The 13,816-nt window shown below is 39.8% G+C and overlaps 1 protein-coding gene across 1 annotated transcript in view; it reads left to right on the top strand.

Moving 5' to 3' along the window:
• The first annotated feature begins 1,171 nt into the window (after positions 1-1,171).
• LOC128662454 (aldo-keto reductase family 1 member C15-like) overlaps positions 1,172-13,816 on the top strand; it is a 113,262-nt gene continuing 100,617 nt past the window's right edge. The window contains exon 1 of the mRNA XM_053716242.1: positions 1,172-1,260. Within this exon, the coding sequence (XP_053572217.1) occupies positions 1,174-1,260 (87 nt within the window). The 5' untranslated portion in view covers positions 1,172-1,173. The remainder of the gene's footprint in view (positions 1,261-13,816) is intronic.

The raw sequence follows: 13,816 nt of genomic DNA, 5'->3' as shown, positions 1-13,816 counted from the left end.
TTCCTGCTGTCTATCACAGAGATCACACCAGTGATTATGAAAAGAGCTGCATTGGGGGAACACAGAAATCAGACATCTAAAGAAGAACTTAAGCTTTTTTTTTTTTTTTTTTAATTCGAAAGACTATAGTTCTTTTTTTTTTTAACGGACTACAAGTATATGTTGTGTTTGATGGTAAGCTACCTTAATATAGCGTACTAGCAATACTGTTGTCTATAGAAATTAAACTGATGGCTATTTATGTTTAAAAAGAGAACATACTAGACCATCCATGTCTGTGTGATTTGTGGATTATTTTCTACTACCTTTACGAGGAAACCTTAGGGGCATTATGGGTATCAAAAAAAATTAAAGGGACAGAAAAATCAAAAAGAAACTTTCATTGGTTCAAATAGAGCATGCAGTTTTCAATGGTTTTTAACTTTACTTATGTTATCAAATTTGCTTCATACGCTTGATATCCTTTGCTGAAAAGCAAACCTAGGTAGGTTCAAGAGCAGCAATGCGCTACTGGGAGCCTGCTGCTGATTGGTGACTGCACATATATGCCTCTTGTTATTGGCTCACCAAATGTGTTTAGCTAGCTCCCAGTACTGTATTACTGCTCCTTTAACAACTGACACAAAGCGAATAAAGTACATTTGATAACAGAAGTAAATAATATATAGTTATTTAAAATTTCTCTATCAAAATTGTTAAAAAAAGGGTTTTGTGTCCCTTTAACACCTAATTTAGTAAATTCTGAAAATGTTTGTCATATTTTTGTTTTGTCCATATTTTATTTAATTTATTCTAAGACCCAGCGGGGTATTTAATTTTAAAAATAGAAACAATAAAGTTGTCACACAACAAAAACTGCAGTTCTAGATAGTTTAGTGTCTAGGTTTATGAAATAAATGTAAACCTGCAATTGCCTTGTTGTCACAAAGGTCACAGCAAATAATGCAGAATGACAAAGCAAAATAATTATAGTTTGTATTTCAAAACGAAATAATGTATTCAAAACTATAAAAATACCCACGTTCTCTCTGCACGATTCACCTTGTGAGTATAAGGAATGTGACCTGAAAACAAAAGGGCTGCAACAGGCCGTGAGGGGTGTGGCTGGAAATTAGTAAATTATTAAAGTTGAACAGAACAGTCTTATAGTAACCCAAAAGGAACAGGCTGACTATGGATCTGAAGGAGGATTCTTATGTTGTGCTGAATGATGGCCACAAAATGCCAGTGGTTGGGTTTGGTACCTATGCCCCAGAGAAGGTAGGTTTCAATGCTATACCTGGACCAGTGTACACAGTCATAACTAAAGAGACAAGCTGCTAGTTATCTAGCAATGGATATCACAAAAAATTAAAGGGACAGAAAAATCAAAAAGAAATTTGATAAAAGAATCCAAAGGCACATTGGATGCTCAAACAAGTATTGAGAACAATATCTTAAACTGAGGAGCTAAGTAGATTTTTCTGAGCCAGAGAATATTTGTTAATGGGTAGATACATGATACATTACAATTTGAAGACATAAAATTTGATTATCTGAACCCTGCTTATATCATTACAATTAGTGTTAACAATATTAAAGTATACACCCAAGGCTAGACAGTTAAAAAGAAAAAAAAAAGCAAATAAATATACACCTGTATCCCTCATGACAAGGGCATTAAGGCTGTAGAGTATTTTTTGGATAATTACTCAGGCTACAGTAATGAGCTAAAGGAGTTTATTTTGAAGTCAATTCATTTTCTTCTTACACATAATTTTTTTCTGTTTGAGGGGGAGTACTATCTCCAGAGACGCAGAACAGCTATGGGGGCCAAATTTGCACCCTTATATGCCAACCTGTATTTAGGTTGGTGGGAGCTGTTCCATGTCTTTGGAGATATTAACCCGTTCAAGGAGTACATTGCATATTTTGGTCGCTATATAGACGACCTGCTCTTTATTTGGAGGGGTCCTAAAGAGATGGTTACCCAATTTGTGATGTACTTACAAGACAATGATTTGAATTTAAAATTTACATTTGAGAACAGTGAGGAGAAAATATTCTATCTTGACATTGAGCTCTATCCTAACTTTAAGAAACAAAAAATAGATACTCAGCTGTATCGTAAAGAAATCTCTGGTAATACCATTTTGAATGCTAATTCTTGCCACCCCAGACACACCATTTCTGCAATACCCAAAGGTCAATATATGAGGGTTAAACGCAATTGTACTGAGCCTGAGAAATATGAGATACATGCTAAGGAGCTGACAGATTGTTTCTTCGAATGGGGTTACAATAAGAGGATGTTGCAAGATGCTAAAACAAAAGTGGATGATCTAGAAAGAGATTCTCTTTTTGTTCATAGGAGTAAGCTGAACACTTTTGAGAACAAGCCTAAGTTCATAACCACTTATAGCAAGGAGTATCACAAAGTTTGTAACATTGTGAGGAGCTCATTACCCATTCTAGAAGCAGATGAGGCCTTTAAAGATATGGTGCATGAGGGGTGTAACTTTATTTCACGTAAAAACAAAACCTTGGGTAATATGATATCAACATCTATGTTGCCTTCAAATAAGAACAAAAATTGGCTGTCATTAAAGCCTGTTTTTTAGATGTAGCAGCATTAGGTGTAAATCTTGTTCATTTTCCAATTTTGGCTTAGAGTTTACTTCTCAGTCAACTGGTAAGACATATCAGATCAGACAGCAGTCAACATGTAATTCGTCATTTGTAATATATCTCCTGACCTGTAGGGGGTGCAATAAGCAATATGTTGGGCTTACTACACGCCCCATGAAAGATCGTTTTTTAGGTCAATTGAAGATCCTGGGTCCTCCACCCCTGTTTCGCTGCATTTTAAAAGGGAACACAATTCAGATGTTTCCCTCCTGACATTTCAATGTATCCAAGTTATTCCCAGACACCCCAGAGGGGGCAATAGAGAAGAGATTCTCAGAAAAAGAGAAGTTTTCTGGATATTTCAGTTGGATACTAGAGTGCCGAGAGGGTTAAACTCTGAATGGGATGTCAAATTGTTCACTAAATAGAAGGTTATGTTATAGCCTTTATGTTTAATTTTTTACTTTTCATATTTTGTTATTATGTGTTCTTATCTGTTTTTTTCAATTGACAAGCAAATATGCATAAAGGATATTCCTCCAATATATAAATAATTAATGATATGTGTTCTTATCTGTTTTTTTCAATTGACAAGCAAATATGCATAAAGGATATTCCTCCAATATATAAATAATTATTGATTTACATGTGTTTAAAATCAGTTTGATTAATAGAGGAGGAGTTTTCCCTTAGGTGTATATAAGGGCCATCATAGCCATGTTTTAATATATATATAAATATCAGTGTTCTCAACAGAAAATTTTGCCAGATGGGGGCATTATGAAGTAGCCAGGTGAGGGCAGTGTAATATTTTTTATTATTATTTACTAAAGCACACATTAATTGCTTAATTTAACATAAATGTATTTAATTATAATTTGTGAAATAATAATGGAACATTTTTAATATTAACTAATTGTAGCTTAATATTGGCTAAAATTTTAGCGGGTGGTTGTTAAAATAAGCCAGGTGGTGCAGCCGCAAAAAATGTCCTGGGGAGACCACTGTGTGTGTGTATATATATATATATATATACTGTATATATGTGTGTATGTAAACCTCTGAGATCTAGCTCACACTTCTCAGAAACAGCTGACGGGGTACCCTCCAAAAAATTGCCTTAAAATATTTAGATACTAGAAGGCACAAAAATGTAGTTGACCCCGAAAACTTTAAGACAAATACATTTTTGACAAATACTAGAGTGCCTTCTAGTATCTAAATATTGTATGTATATATCTATACTATAATTGCGTTTGTAATGTCCGTCGCCGTCAGCAGTTGCACATGCATCATCAATGGAATGTTGACAGCGTGAGGCAACCAAAAATAATTCAACTGGATGCAGCTTTGCTGCATCCAGGTGGATTCCGAAAATGACAGGGTGGGTTCTTTCACCACCCTGTCAGCGTAAGCTTCATCCCGGTGGATTCCAAAAATGGCAGGGTGGTGCCACCCTGAAAAGGACATTTGTTGGGCATTGCCCTTAAAGTGAATGTAAATTTTGATGCTAAAGTGCTCAAAATTTACATTTCACTCCTGTTGTGAAAAAATACTTACCTTTTAAACTTGACAGCAGCTCCAGCTTCCTCCGGTCATCGCAAGCCATTTCTGACGTCAGAAATGATGGATAGGTGATCCTCCAATAAGGGCTTCCCCCGGGGGAATCAGTGTCTGATTCAACGCCGTGATTGGAGGAAGCCGGATTCCTCATTTTAGACCCAGGAAGAGGCTTTGCGACGGGGACGAATTTTTAAAAACTGGGCACTTTAGCATCAAAATTTACATTCACTTTAAAAGGGCATTTAGCTCTTTTACAAAATGCCCACCCTAATCTAAATATATTAAAAAACCCAAAAAACCCTAAGTCTAACTCCCAGGTTGGTACTCACCGTTCCTGAAGTCCGGCGGAGAAGGTCCTGTCCCATGCGGTGAAGTCTTCTTCCAAGCAGCGACCTCTTCTTCTTCCAGGAACAATCCAGCGTGGAGTGGAGGGTGGAGCTGAAGACCGATTACCACGGAGCTGAAGACCAGCGACCGCGGAGCCATAGAGCTTGGAGGATCCTCTTTGTATGATCGCCGCTGTACACTGAATAGTGAATTCAAGTTACGCGATTATTAAAGATGGCGTGCCTTGAATTCCTATTGGCTGATTTCATTCTTTAAATTCAAATCAGCCAATAGGATGAGAGCTACTCAAATCCTATTGTTTGTTCAAATCAGCCAATAGGATGAGAGCTACTGAAAATATATTGGCTATTCAAATCAGCCAATAGAATTTGAGTAGCTCTCATCCTATTAGCTCATTTGAACAGCCAATAGGATTTGAGTAGCTCTTATCCTATTTGAAGAATTAAATCAGCCAATAGGAATTCAGAATCAAGGGAGGTCAGCGCTTGGAAGAAGACTCCACCGCATGGGACAGGACCTTCTCCACTGGACTTCAGGAACGGTGAGTACCAACCTGGGGGTTAGACTTAGGGGTTTTTTTAAATTTATATTAGGGTGGGCATTTTGTAAAAGAGCTAAATGCCCTAGTAGGTCTTTTTAGTGTTAGGTTTTTTATTTTGGGGGGTTTGGTTGGTGGGGGGTTTTACTGTTAGGTGGGACTTTGTGTATTTTTTTTTTTTTGAATAAATTTTTATTGAGGGTTTTTCAAAATGACAGCATAAAACCATGACATAAACATAATACAAAACATGGTAGTGATTGTTTTAACAACAATATGACAGGGAAAGAAAACAAAATATGAATGTCAAAACATATCTGAAACCCTCCTTTTATATTTTGTATAGAATACTGTGAGTAGCTATTATTCCGGGCTATAGTGGTGAAAGATGCTCTAGAAGAGCACTGTAGCTACTAGAGAGACCCAATTTGTCATTTGATTAAATGCTTCTTATTCTCAAGGATAGGGTCATGATATCAAGAGCCAAAGAAGGAGCGAGGGGGAAAGTAGGGAAATGTCAGTGGGTGAGCACCGCTTATACAAATGATTTTTCTATGTATTTATATTATTACGTGCTTAAGTTATTTGATGAAAGTACTAGGGATGTAACTAGCTATGAACACCAATAATGGGGGGGGGGGCGGGAGACCATGGAAAAGTTAATTGGCTGAGTCAATTATTCATTACAACACAATGTGTGGCATGGAAGACCAAGCTATACGGAAGCTAATAGATTTACGGATATCCCATATCATATAAGAGGTTTAACAAAGTTGAGAATCTCCCCTAGTAGGACATATTTGTAAATGCCTGGCATAAGGTCAAGGCATATATAAGGTTATTTGAAGTATTCATGTTATAAGTAACAATAAACCTATAGGTAATGTACCTTAACCGTAGGTGTCATAGGCCATATAGATTAAAAGGAGTATGTGGAGATGGAATTGTATAACACAAAGCCTAATTCGACATTAGCAAAAGGAAAACACTTTATATGGGAGTAACTCTATCTAGCTTGGGAACTCCATTTTGAAGCATGTAAGCGATAATATTATTAATAACATCTCTAAAATATATGAAATAACCTAAAATATCTCAGTATTACATAACTTTGTAAGAGAGAGTTGTCATTAGACTAATAAGAAGTAGTTAATATAGAACAGTGGTAGTATTTATAACTTACGCAAACAAAAAGACTGTTATATCTGGGTGTACCGCATATTTATTAAAATTAAGTTACTGTCTAGATATCTCTGAAGCTGGGAGTCACCTTTAAAGGGACGTGTATGCGTAGATCCATTGTAAGGTTAGGACATCTAAAGGGCTTATCATAAACCTCTACACTACAAGTAAAGATAACTCCATAGGTATTTGCGCCAAAAAGTGCCGCTATTATAGTTGTAAATTGAGCATTGTATTATATACAGGTAATTTAGTGTAGTAAATTAACCTAAATTAGCATATTCTTTGCTTAAACAGTAACGTCAGGGAGTAAAGTTTTCCTCTGCGTGCATAAATTTATATTATCTCATTCTACACAAAAGGCTATGCTATACTATTAATTAACTGATATACAAAATTCAATACAATCATATATATTGGCGCTTCTGACTGCAAGTATAACTAGTATTTCCATATATTAAACCTATCTATGCAAGTATAATATTGAGAAATAGAACGTTGCATTAAGATTCTGGTGGGTAATATCATTATAAAAAACAATAGACATAATAATAAATGAGATAACTGAAAAAATATAAACAGTGTAAAACACATCAGTGTTAGCATTACTGACTGGCATGAGATCAGTCTATATGGCGTTATGAAGTACATCACTACAACATACTGCCTAAGAGCAGGGAATCTAACTATAGTAGTGTCAGATTACATGCATTGTGACAAACTGTACATCAACAGCTTACATGCCCAGTTTTGTCAGGCTCCATATAAGCAATTAATGTTAACCACCACTGATTTGGAGGTAAAGGAACAAGAAAACAATCATACAGTTGTACTTATGCTTTTGGCTTTAGTTAGTGCCATGAGGGTAGAACTTATATATACCTTTAGTAGTTAAAAATTATATAACAGTACAAAAGAAAAAAGAAAAATAAATAAATAAATAAAATAAGGGCATTAAAGGACCCATATAGGTATACCACTGTCCACAACTTGAAGGGTTGTCGATTCACAGTAAATACTAGAGTCACATAGGAGACCGGCTAGGGGTTGTTTAAGAAGAGAAATTAGCCGATTCCAATTCTAAGATGGCGTGATGCTGTAATTAAAGTTCTAGAAAGGAGCGCCACAAGGAGAGCACGTACATGCTTCCTCACCCATGAAGGAGAGGTAGATATAGTAAATCTTTAAATAAACATTGCCATAACATAAGTATTATCACCAGTAAACTTTGCAATGCTAGCTAATATAGAGTAAACTAGTGTAGGGTGAAGGCGAATCTCAGGTGCTCCAAATCTTATAACCAATATATTAGAGTGCTCTAAAACTAAATAACTGTTAATTCACAGATTGTCCCAAAACAGGCCTGTAGGCAGTTATCGCTTAAACATAGGATAGGTAGCATTAGTTAAGGCACGTGACATCTAGTATTGCTCTAAGATAGCTATGAATTAGATATAACCTTACTGAATATAAGATATAAGCAAATGTACTTAACAACCTAAGCATTAATAATAAACATGCGAGTACAGGATAAACTATGAGGTGGGGAAATATCTAACCCTATATCGTTATAGCAGACTAAAATACAAATCTGAGTATGACTTAATAGTATATATCTAGAGTGTAGTACTCACTTTAGAGTTTGTATATGTTAGCTGTGAAAAAAGGTAAGTTCCTTACAGCCATAAATCATATACACCTAAATACTTGACTGAATGTAAGCATAATAATATCACAGGGCATTTGCTGTTATCTTGTTACAGAATACTTTTGATATCTATAACAGCAAGTAGACACAGAGCAAAAAAAACTAAGTGACCCACAGCAGGTGTTCAGACATTATAATAGATAGTTAGGGCAATTGGGAACGATACCACAATGTAGCTCAAATAAGCTTGGAATGTGGTAAGGTCCGTGTGGTACACTCAGACCGTCATACAAAGGAAATAAACTCTTATTGTGACACCAAGCACGCATCCTTAGTGCAAATGTCCCACACCTGCCCATATGAGAGTAGCATGAGCTTAAGAATTTAGGGTAAAAGTGTGTCAGTCCAGTCCTAGTACATTCGTATATCCATCAGAGAGAGAAACCTCCGGTCTAGCCAATACCCAAACGAATCCAGCCCTTGAGCTGCACAGTGAACCGGAGACTCAAAACCCTCAGGAACAGCCTAGACACTAAGCGGGATCCAGCAGGCAGCAGAATGTTCATGGCCAGGTCAGATGTGTTATCGGAAGATCCTGGGTAAGTAGCACTGCAATGATGGCCAAGGACGCAAGGAGAGATGTGAGACTGCAGTCCTCTGTAGTATTCCGGAGCCCAGGGCTCATCCATACATAGGCCAGTGTCAGAGGCAGCCGGGTAAATACAGCTGATGTGCAGAGTCCCCAGAGCGCCATGCCTCTCCAAATGAAGGGGATGTTTCGCCTCAGTCTCTGGCTGTCTTTCATTGAGCATAGTCACCTCCGGGAGTGAAATAATCTCCCTTCGCGTCTCAGGATAATCTGGAGGCATTCTTATTTGAGGCGCCATGTTTTGGGCTCCCCTACTAATGGAAGTTAGCTTCTCCTCGATAGGCCAGACCGGAGAGACCCTATCCTCACCGTAGCATGCTGCAGCAATCTCTTCAAAGTATCCGTCTAGCTTGGCCTCTAAGTAGTTGAATAAGGACCTCAGCGTGGCGTATGTTTCCTCCATATTTGTAACTCAGACAGGGCCGCAGAACCATGTGCCTATGATTCTAGATTGTATAATTATGGTGGGGATAGACGGCCCTGAGTAGTTGCAGAATAGATTCTTATCAGGTTAGCAGCAACAAGAGGGCTATAGTAATGGTTGTTAGCCAAATATTAAATAGTAGTTGGCCTCTTCAGCTTGCTAATGAACGGAGCTCCATGAGATAGCGACCATCCATGTTGGTAGTTGGCTCAGCCCCCCCGACTTTGTGTATTTTTAATGTAAAAGAGCTGTTTATATTGGGGCAATGCCCTATTAAGGGCTACTGGTAGTTTATTCTTAAAGTAGGGGGTGTTTTTATTTTGGGGGGCTTTTATATTTTCATAGGGATTAGGTATACTTTTTTAAAAAGTAAATCCTAGCGTTGTACAAACGCTAGGATTTACTATTGAAACAAATAAAGGGGACTTTCATTCATGAAGTATAAGATACTTCATGTAGAAAGCTCCTTTATTTGATTCAATCGATCGCCGCTCTTAGCTGCTACAGCAGCCCACGGCTAAATAATTTTTTGGCTAAGAGGTGATGTTTTCACCTCTTAGCCAATAGCTGTGCGGTAAATCCGACTCCCATGGGTGCCTAGCTGGATTTACCGCACGGCTTTTGGCTAAGAGGTGAAAACGTCACCTCTTAGCCAAAAAATTATTTAGCCGTGGGCTGCTGTAGCAGCTAAGAGCGGCGATTGATTGAATCAAATAAAGGAGCTTTCTACATGAAGTATTTTATACTTCATGGGCGTGATCCGATATACGGCGTAGTTTTCGGCGCAAGCGAGGGAACCCACGCCGCCCGTAATTTCACCTTGCACATCGGGGTATCCAATATACGGCACCGTCAGATGCTAAAGTGGCGTAAGTAGGACAAACTGGCGTTGATCCAAAAAGTGTGCAAATACACACTTAGTCATCGCAAGTACTTACGCCAGTAGTTTGTCCACGTAAAGTCTCAATAAAGTGTAGTTTTATGCAAATTAGGCTAACACTCGTAAAAATTACCCGCGACTCCATCTAAAAATGTGCAACGTAATTACGCTATTCAAAAGTCATATATAAACCCATGCGCAGCCACCATTTTTTTCAGTGTGCTTGGATGGTTCGTTGAGCTACAGCACACTACAGTGAGTTTAGGATTAGTAAGAGTAGTGAGAGAGACGCAGCATAATAGTTAGTTAAGTCGGATTTTTGTTTGGGTAAGCTTGTACATTTAATTATTTACTTATTTTTACATATTGCACACATATTGCATACATACATATACAAAATACACAACACTTTTTTTTCTAGCACCTCACACATTTTATTTCAATTTTACAGTGTGATAGGCTGAGTGTTTGGTTGTGATTGTGTGTGATTGAACTGGGAGTGAGTGTGAGTGTGTGTAGTGTGAGGATGTCAGGGAGAGGTAGGGCGGAGGGGAGGAGGGAAGCGGAGTTGCAGGGAGAGGAGTATTGTAGCGGACAGGAGGAGCAGTGGGTTCCCCATCAGGGAGTAAGTGGAGTGGGGAGAGGGAGAGTTAGAAGGGATGATGGGAGGGGAGATGCCCAGAGACCAGGCACACTTAGAAGAGGGACAGAGGGTGCACATGGGGACAGAAGGGGGGAGGAGGGAGAGGATAGGGAGGAACCCACACCAGGGACATCCCAGGGAGCAAGCCAGGTGGCCACAGAGGAGGAGCGCATGAGATGCCCAAACTTCTCATTCAATGAGAATGTTGCGCTAAGTCCAGGCCATCATGGACAACCACAGTGCTCTCTTTGGCCAGGAGAAGGGCAAAGGCGTTGCCCGAAGGCGTAAGACAGCATGGTTGGCGGTAGAGGATGCTGTAAACAGTGTGGCCCCACAGAGGAGGACTGTCGAAGGACTTAAAAAAAGTGGAACGATTGCAAGAGGTGGGTGAAAGAGAAGATGGGGCAGGAAGCCATGCACCAGAGGGGAACAGGCGGTGGTCCACCCCTGAAAACCGAATACAACACCTGGCAGGAGATGATACGCAGGTCCCTGAGTATCACAGCAGTCTGTGGACTTCCAGGGGCTCGTGACTCCTCATGCTGGTGAGTAACATCCCACACACCAGTATTATATGTATTTAAGTTATAACATCCTTATAATGTCACACATTCATGTACACAATGAGGAGCATGGTATTTGGCCTACTAACAAAAACATCTACAATTATATTTGACATTAATGCTACTTAACACAATGCAATTCATGATATGAGGTGGAATAGAGCAATACTAACATGTCTCAGAGTAACACAGGCCACAAGCCACAAGCCACATGTTGAGTTTTCAGTAAATGGACACTATAGCCATCACAATACTTTTAGCTCCGAAAGCAGGTTCTGTGCCTACATCCGGCTAAAGTAAATTGTGTGACCATAGTGTCACTTAAAGAACACATTTTCTCCATCACTGACATGTACACATAACTATTGTATGAAACACATACCTGTATACTGTGCAAATTAAAATCCCTCATATCACAAATCACATTTTGCACATGCATGTTATACAGTTTGACATGAAAATGAGTATTGTCCCTAGCATGTATCAATGTACATTGTATGCCCACATGGACATATATATGACTGTACTAATCCCTCTCATCATTTGACTCCTCCACAGAACCTCCTGTCACCAGGCTGCAAACAGGCATGCCGCCACCTCCACCACCACCACCACCAGTCACAGCCATGCAGCCACCTCCACCACCAGTCTTCAGGCAGCAACATGGACAGTATGCTCCCAGGCATGAGCAGGGTTGGATTGCCTCGGTTGAGGACCCAGAAGTTATGCCACCACCATTGGCATACGACGGCTGGCAAGATACCTGGCCTGAGGAATATTCTTTTGGCTTTGAGGGGGAGCCAAGTCAGCCACGAAGGGTCCATGTCTTTACCCCCCCAACACAATATCAGGCCAGTCATGGCTTTTCCACACAAGGGATGTCGCAAGAAATGCAAACTGGACAGGCTGAGTGGTCACACACTAGTCAGCAATGGGACTACCAATCCAGCCTGAGAGCTCCACCATCCTCTTCTCTTGGGAGAGCTCCACCATCCATTTCCCTTGGGAGAGCTCCACCATCCGCTTCCCTTGGGAGAGCTCCACCATCCATTTCCCTTGGGAGAGCTCCACCATCCTCAGATGAGCATATAGCTGAAGTTGTCCCTGAAGCACCAGCAGCTGAAGTTGTCCCTGAAGCACCAGCAGCTGAAGTTGTCCCTGAAGCACAAGCAGATAGAGCTGCACCTGCACCTAGAATCACTGCTGCTCAAGAGCCTGTAGATCCACTGTATTCTCCCCTGGGTGAGGAATACATTTCACTCCAGAGGAGGCTCATAACAAGCAGCGAGAGCAGACAAAAAGGCCAACACAGGTTTCACAGGAGCCAACAGAGGTTACTCCAGCGTACCATAGAGCTGCAGAGGGACATGGCAGCATCATTAACTGCAATTGTACAAAACCAGTTGCAGATGATGAGAGTTATTTCTGATATGCAGATTGACAACAGATGGCGGGAACAAAACCAACTCTTGGGTGTGTTGGTTGAGCACTTCACACACCAGCAGGACACTGCCTCCAGCCTATCATCTGTGGCCAGCACTCCAGCAGAATCATCTGAATCTTCCCAAACAAGGAGAACCAGGAAATCCACTCCAGTCACCTCAGCCCCCTCATCCAAGAAGCCTAAAAAAATAATATATATTCTTATAGTTCACCATAAATCTTGTCATCTGTTATTTACCATATAATTGTCATCCACATCCATGTGAGGGGTGTTTTAGTACACTAATATTGTTTAAACATATAATAAGGCCTGTGTGGAAATGGCCCCAAAAAGGTAATATCATCATGTTTATGACATATTCATGTTCTATAAACCACATCACATAGTTGTGTATGAAGGGTACATATAGTAATATTCACTTATAAGATGCAAATCGAGGTTTCTCACATCCAATGGATATTGAAACATGGGCAGGGATAGGCACAAGGCAAGGCTATGGCGGACATTTTCTAAGGTAAAGACCTTTAGTGAAGGACACCTTGCCTATCCCTGCATATGGGTATATATATATAAATAATAATGTTTTTACAGAAGGTGTGAACATAAGGTATGAACATCCATTTTCATTCTTTTTAATGATAGTCAATAAATCATAGTGACCTAAACATGAATTAAACAAATGAGATATTTTCAATAATTAGGGTGGTTAAGGGAAGGGGGTGGGATGTAGTAGTTTCACTTTCATGCAGTGGAAATCTGCAGTATGTAATTCTATGACCAGCTGCAGCAGGGGCAGCACCATGACCAGGGACCTCAGCAGCAACTATAGAATCAGCATGTATAGACGGAACAACAGGGGCTTGTAGGGCTTCCAGCACCCCTTGTGCACCATGATGCACCCCTTGTGCCCCATGATGCACCCCTTGTGCCCCATGATGCTGCCTCTCTATGGAAAGCAGGAAAACATGGTGGCTAATGAGGATGTGCATTGGCGAGTTTTTAAGGCTTCCTGTTGTGAGGTTGTGCTGTTTGTGATTGGTTTGACACACTTGCAGGGGCAGGGACAATAAATGCTTTGAAGGGTTTAACTATTTGTGATCAAGCTGATGATATGTTGTTGAGCATGCATTTGTTAGGCCTTCAGAGAGTTAAGTTGGTTTCTAAGTCAGTGCAAGGGTTGCTGCGCCTGCAATTTGTGGCGAGATGAGAATGGAGTAGATTTTCTGAAATCTGTGTGCGCAAGTCCTTACTCTGTATATTGGATACCAAACTGCGTGTGTTTCAGTCTATGGGTAAAAATAATACGGGCAAAGGCAGAAATATACGC

This window comes from Bombina bombina, chromosome 6, assembly GCF_027579735.1.
Source record: "Bombina bombina isolate aBomBom1 chromosome 6, aBomBom1.pri, whole genome shotgun sequence".
In the NCBI taxonomy this organism is placed as follows: Eukaryota; Metazoa; Chordata; class Amphibia; order Anura; family Bombinatoridae; genus Bombina; species Bombina bombina.
The sequence above is the reverse complement of the archived record's forward strand: the minus strand, read 5'-3'. Positions and strand labels throughout refer to the sequence as shown.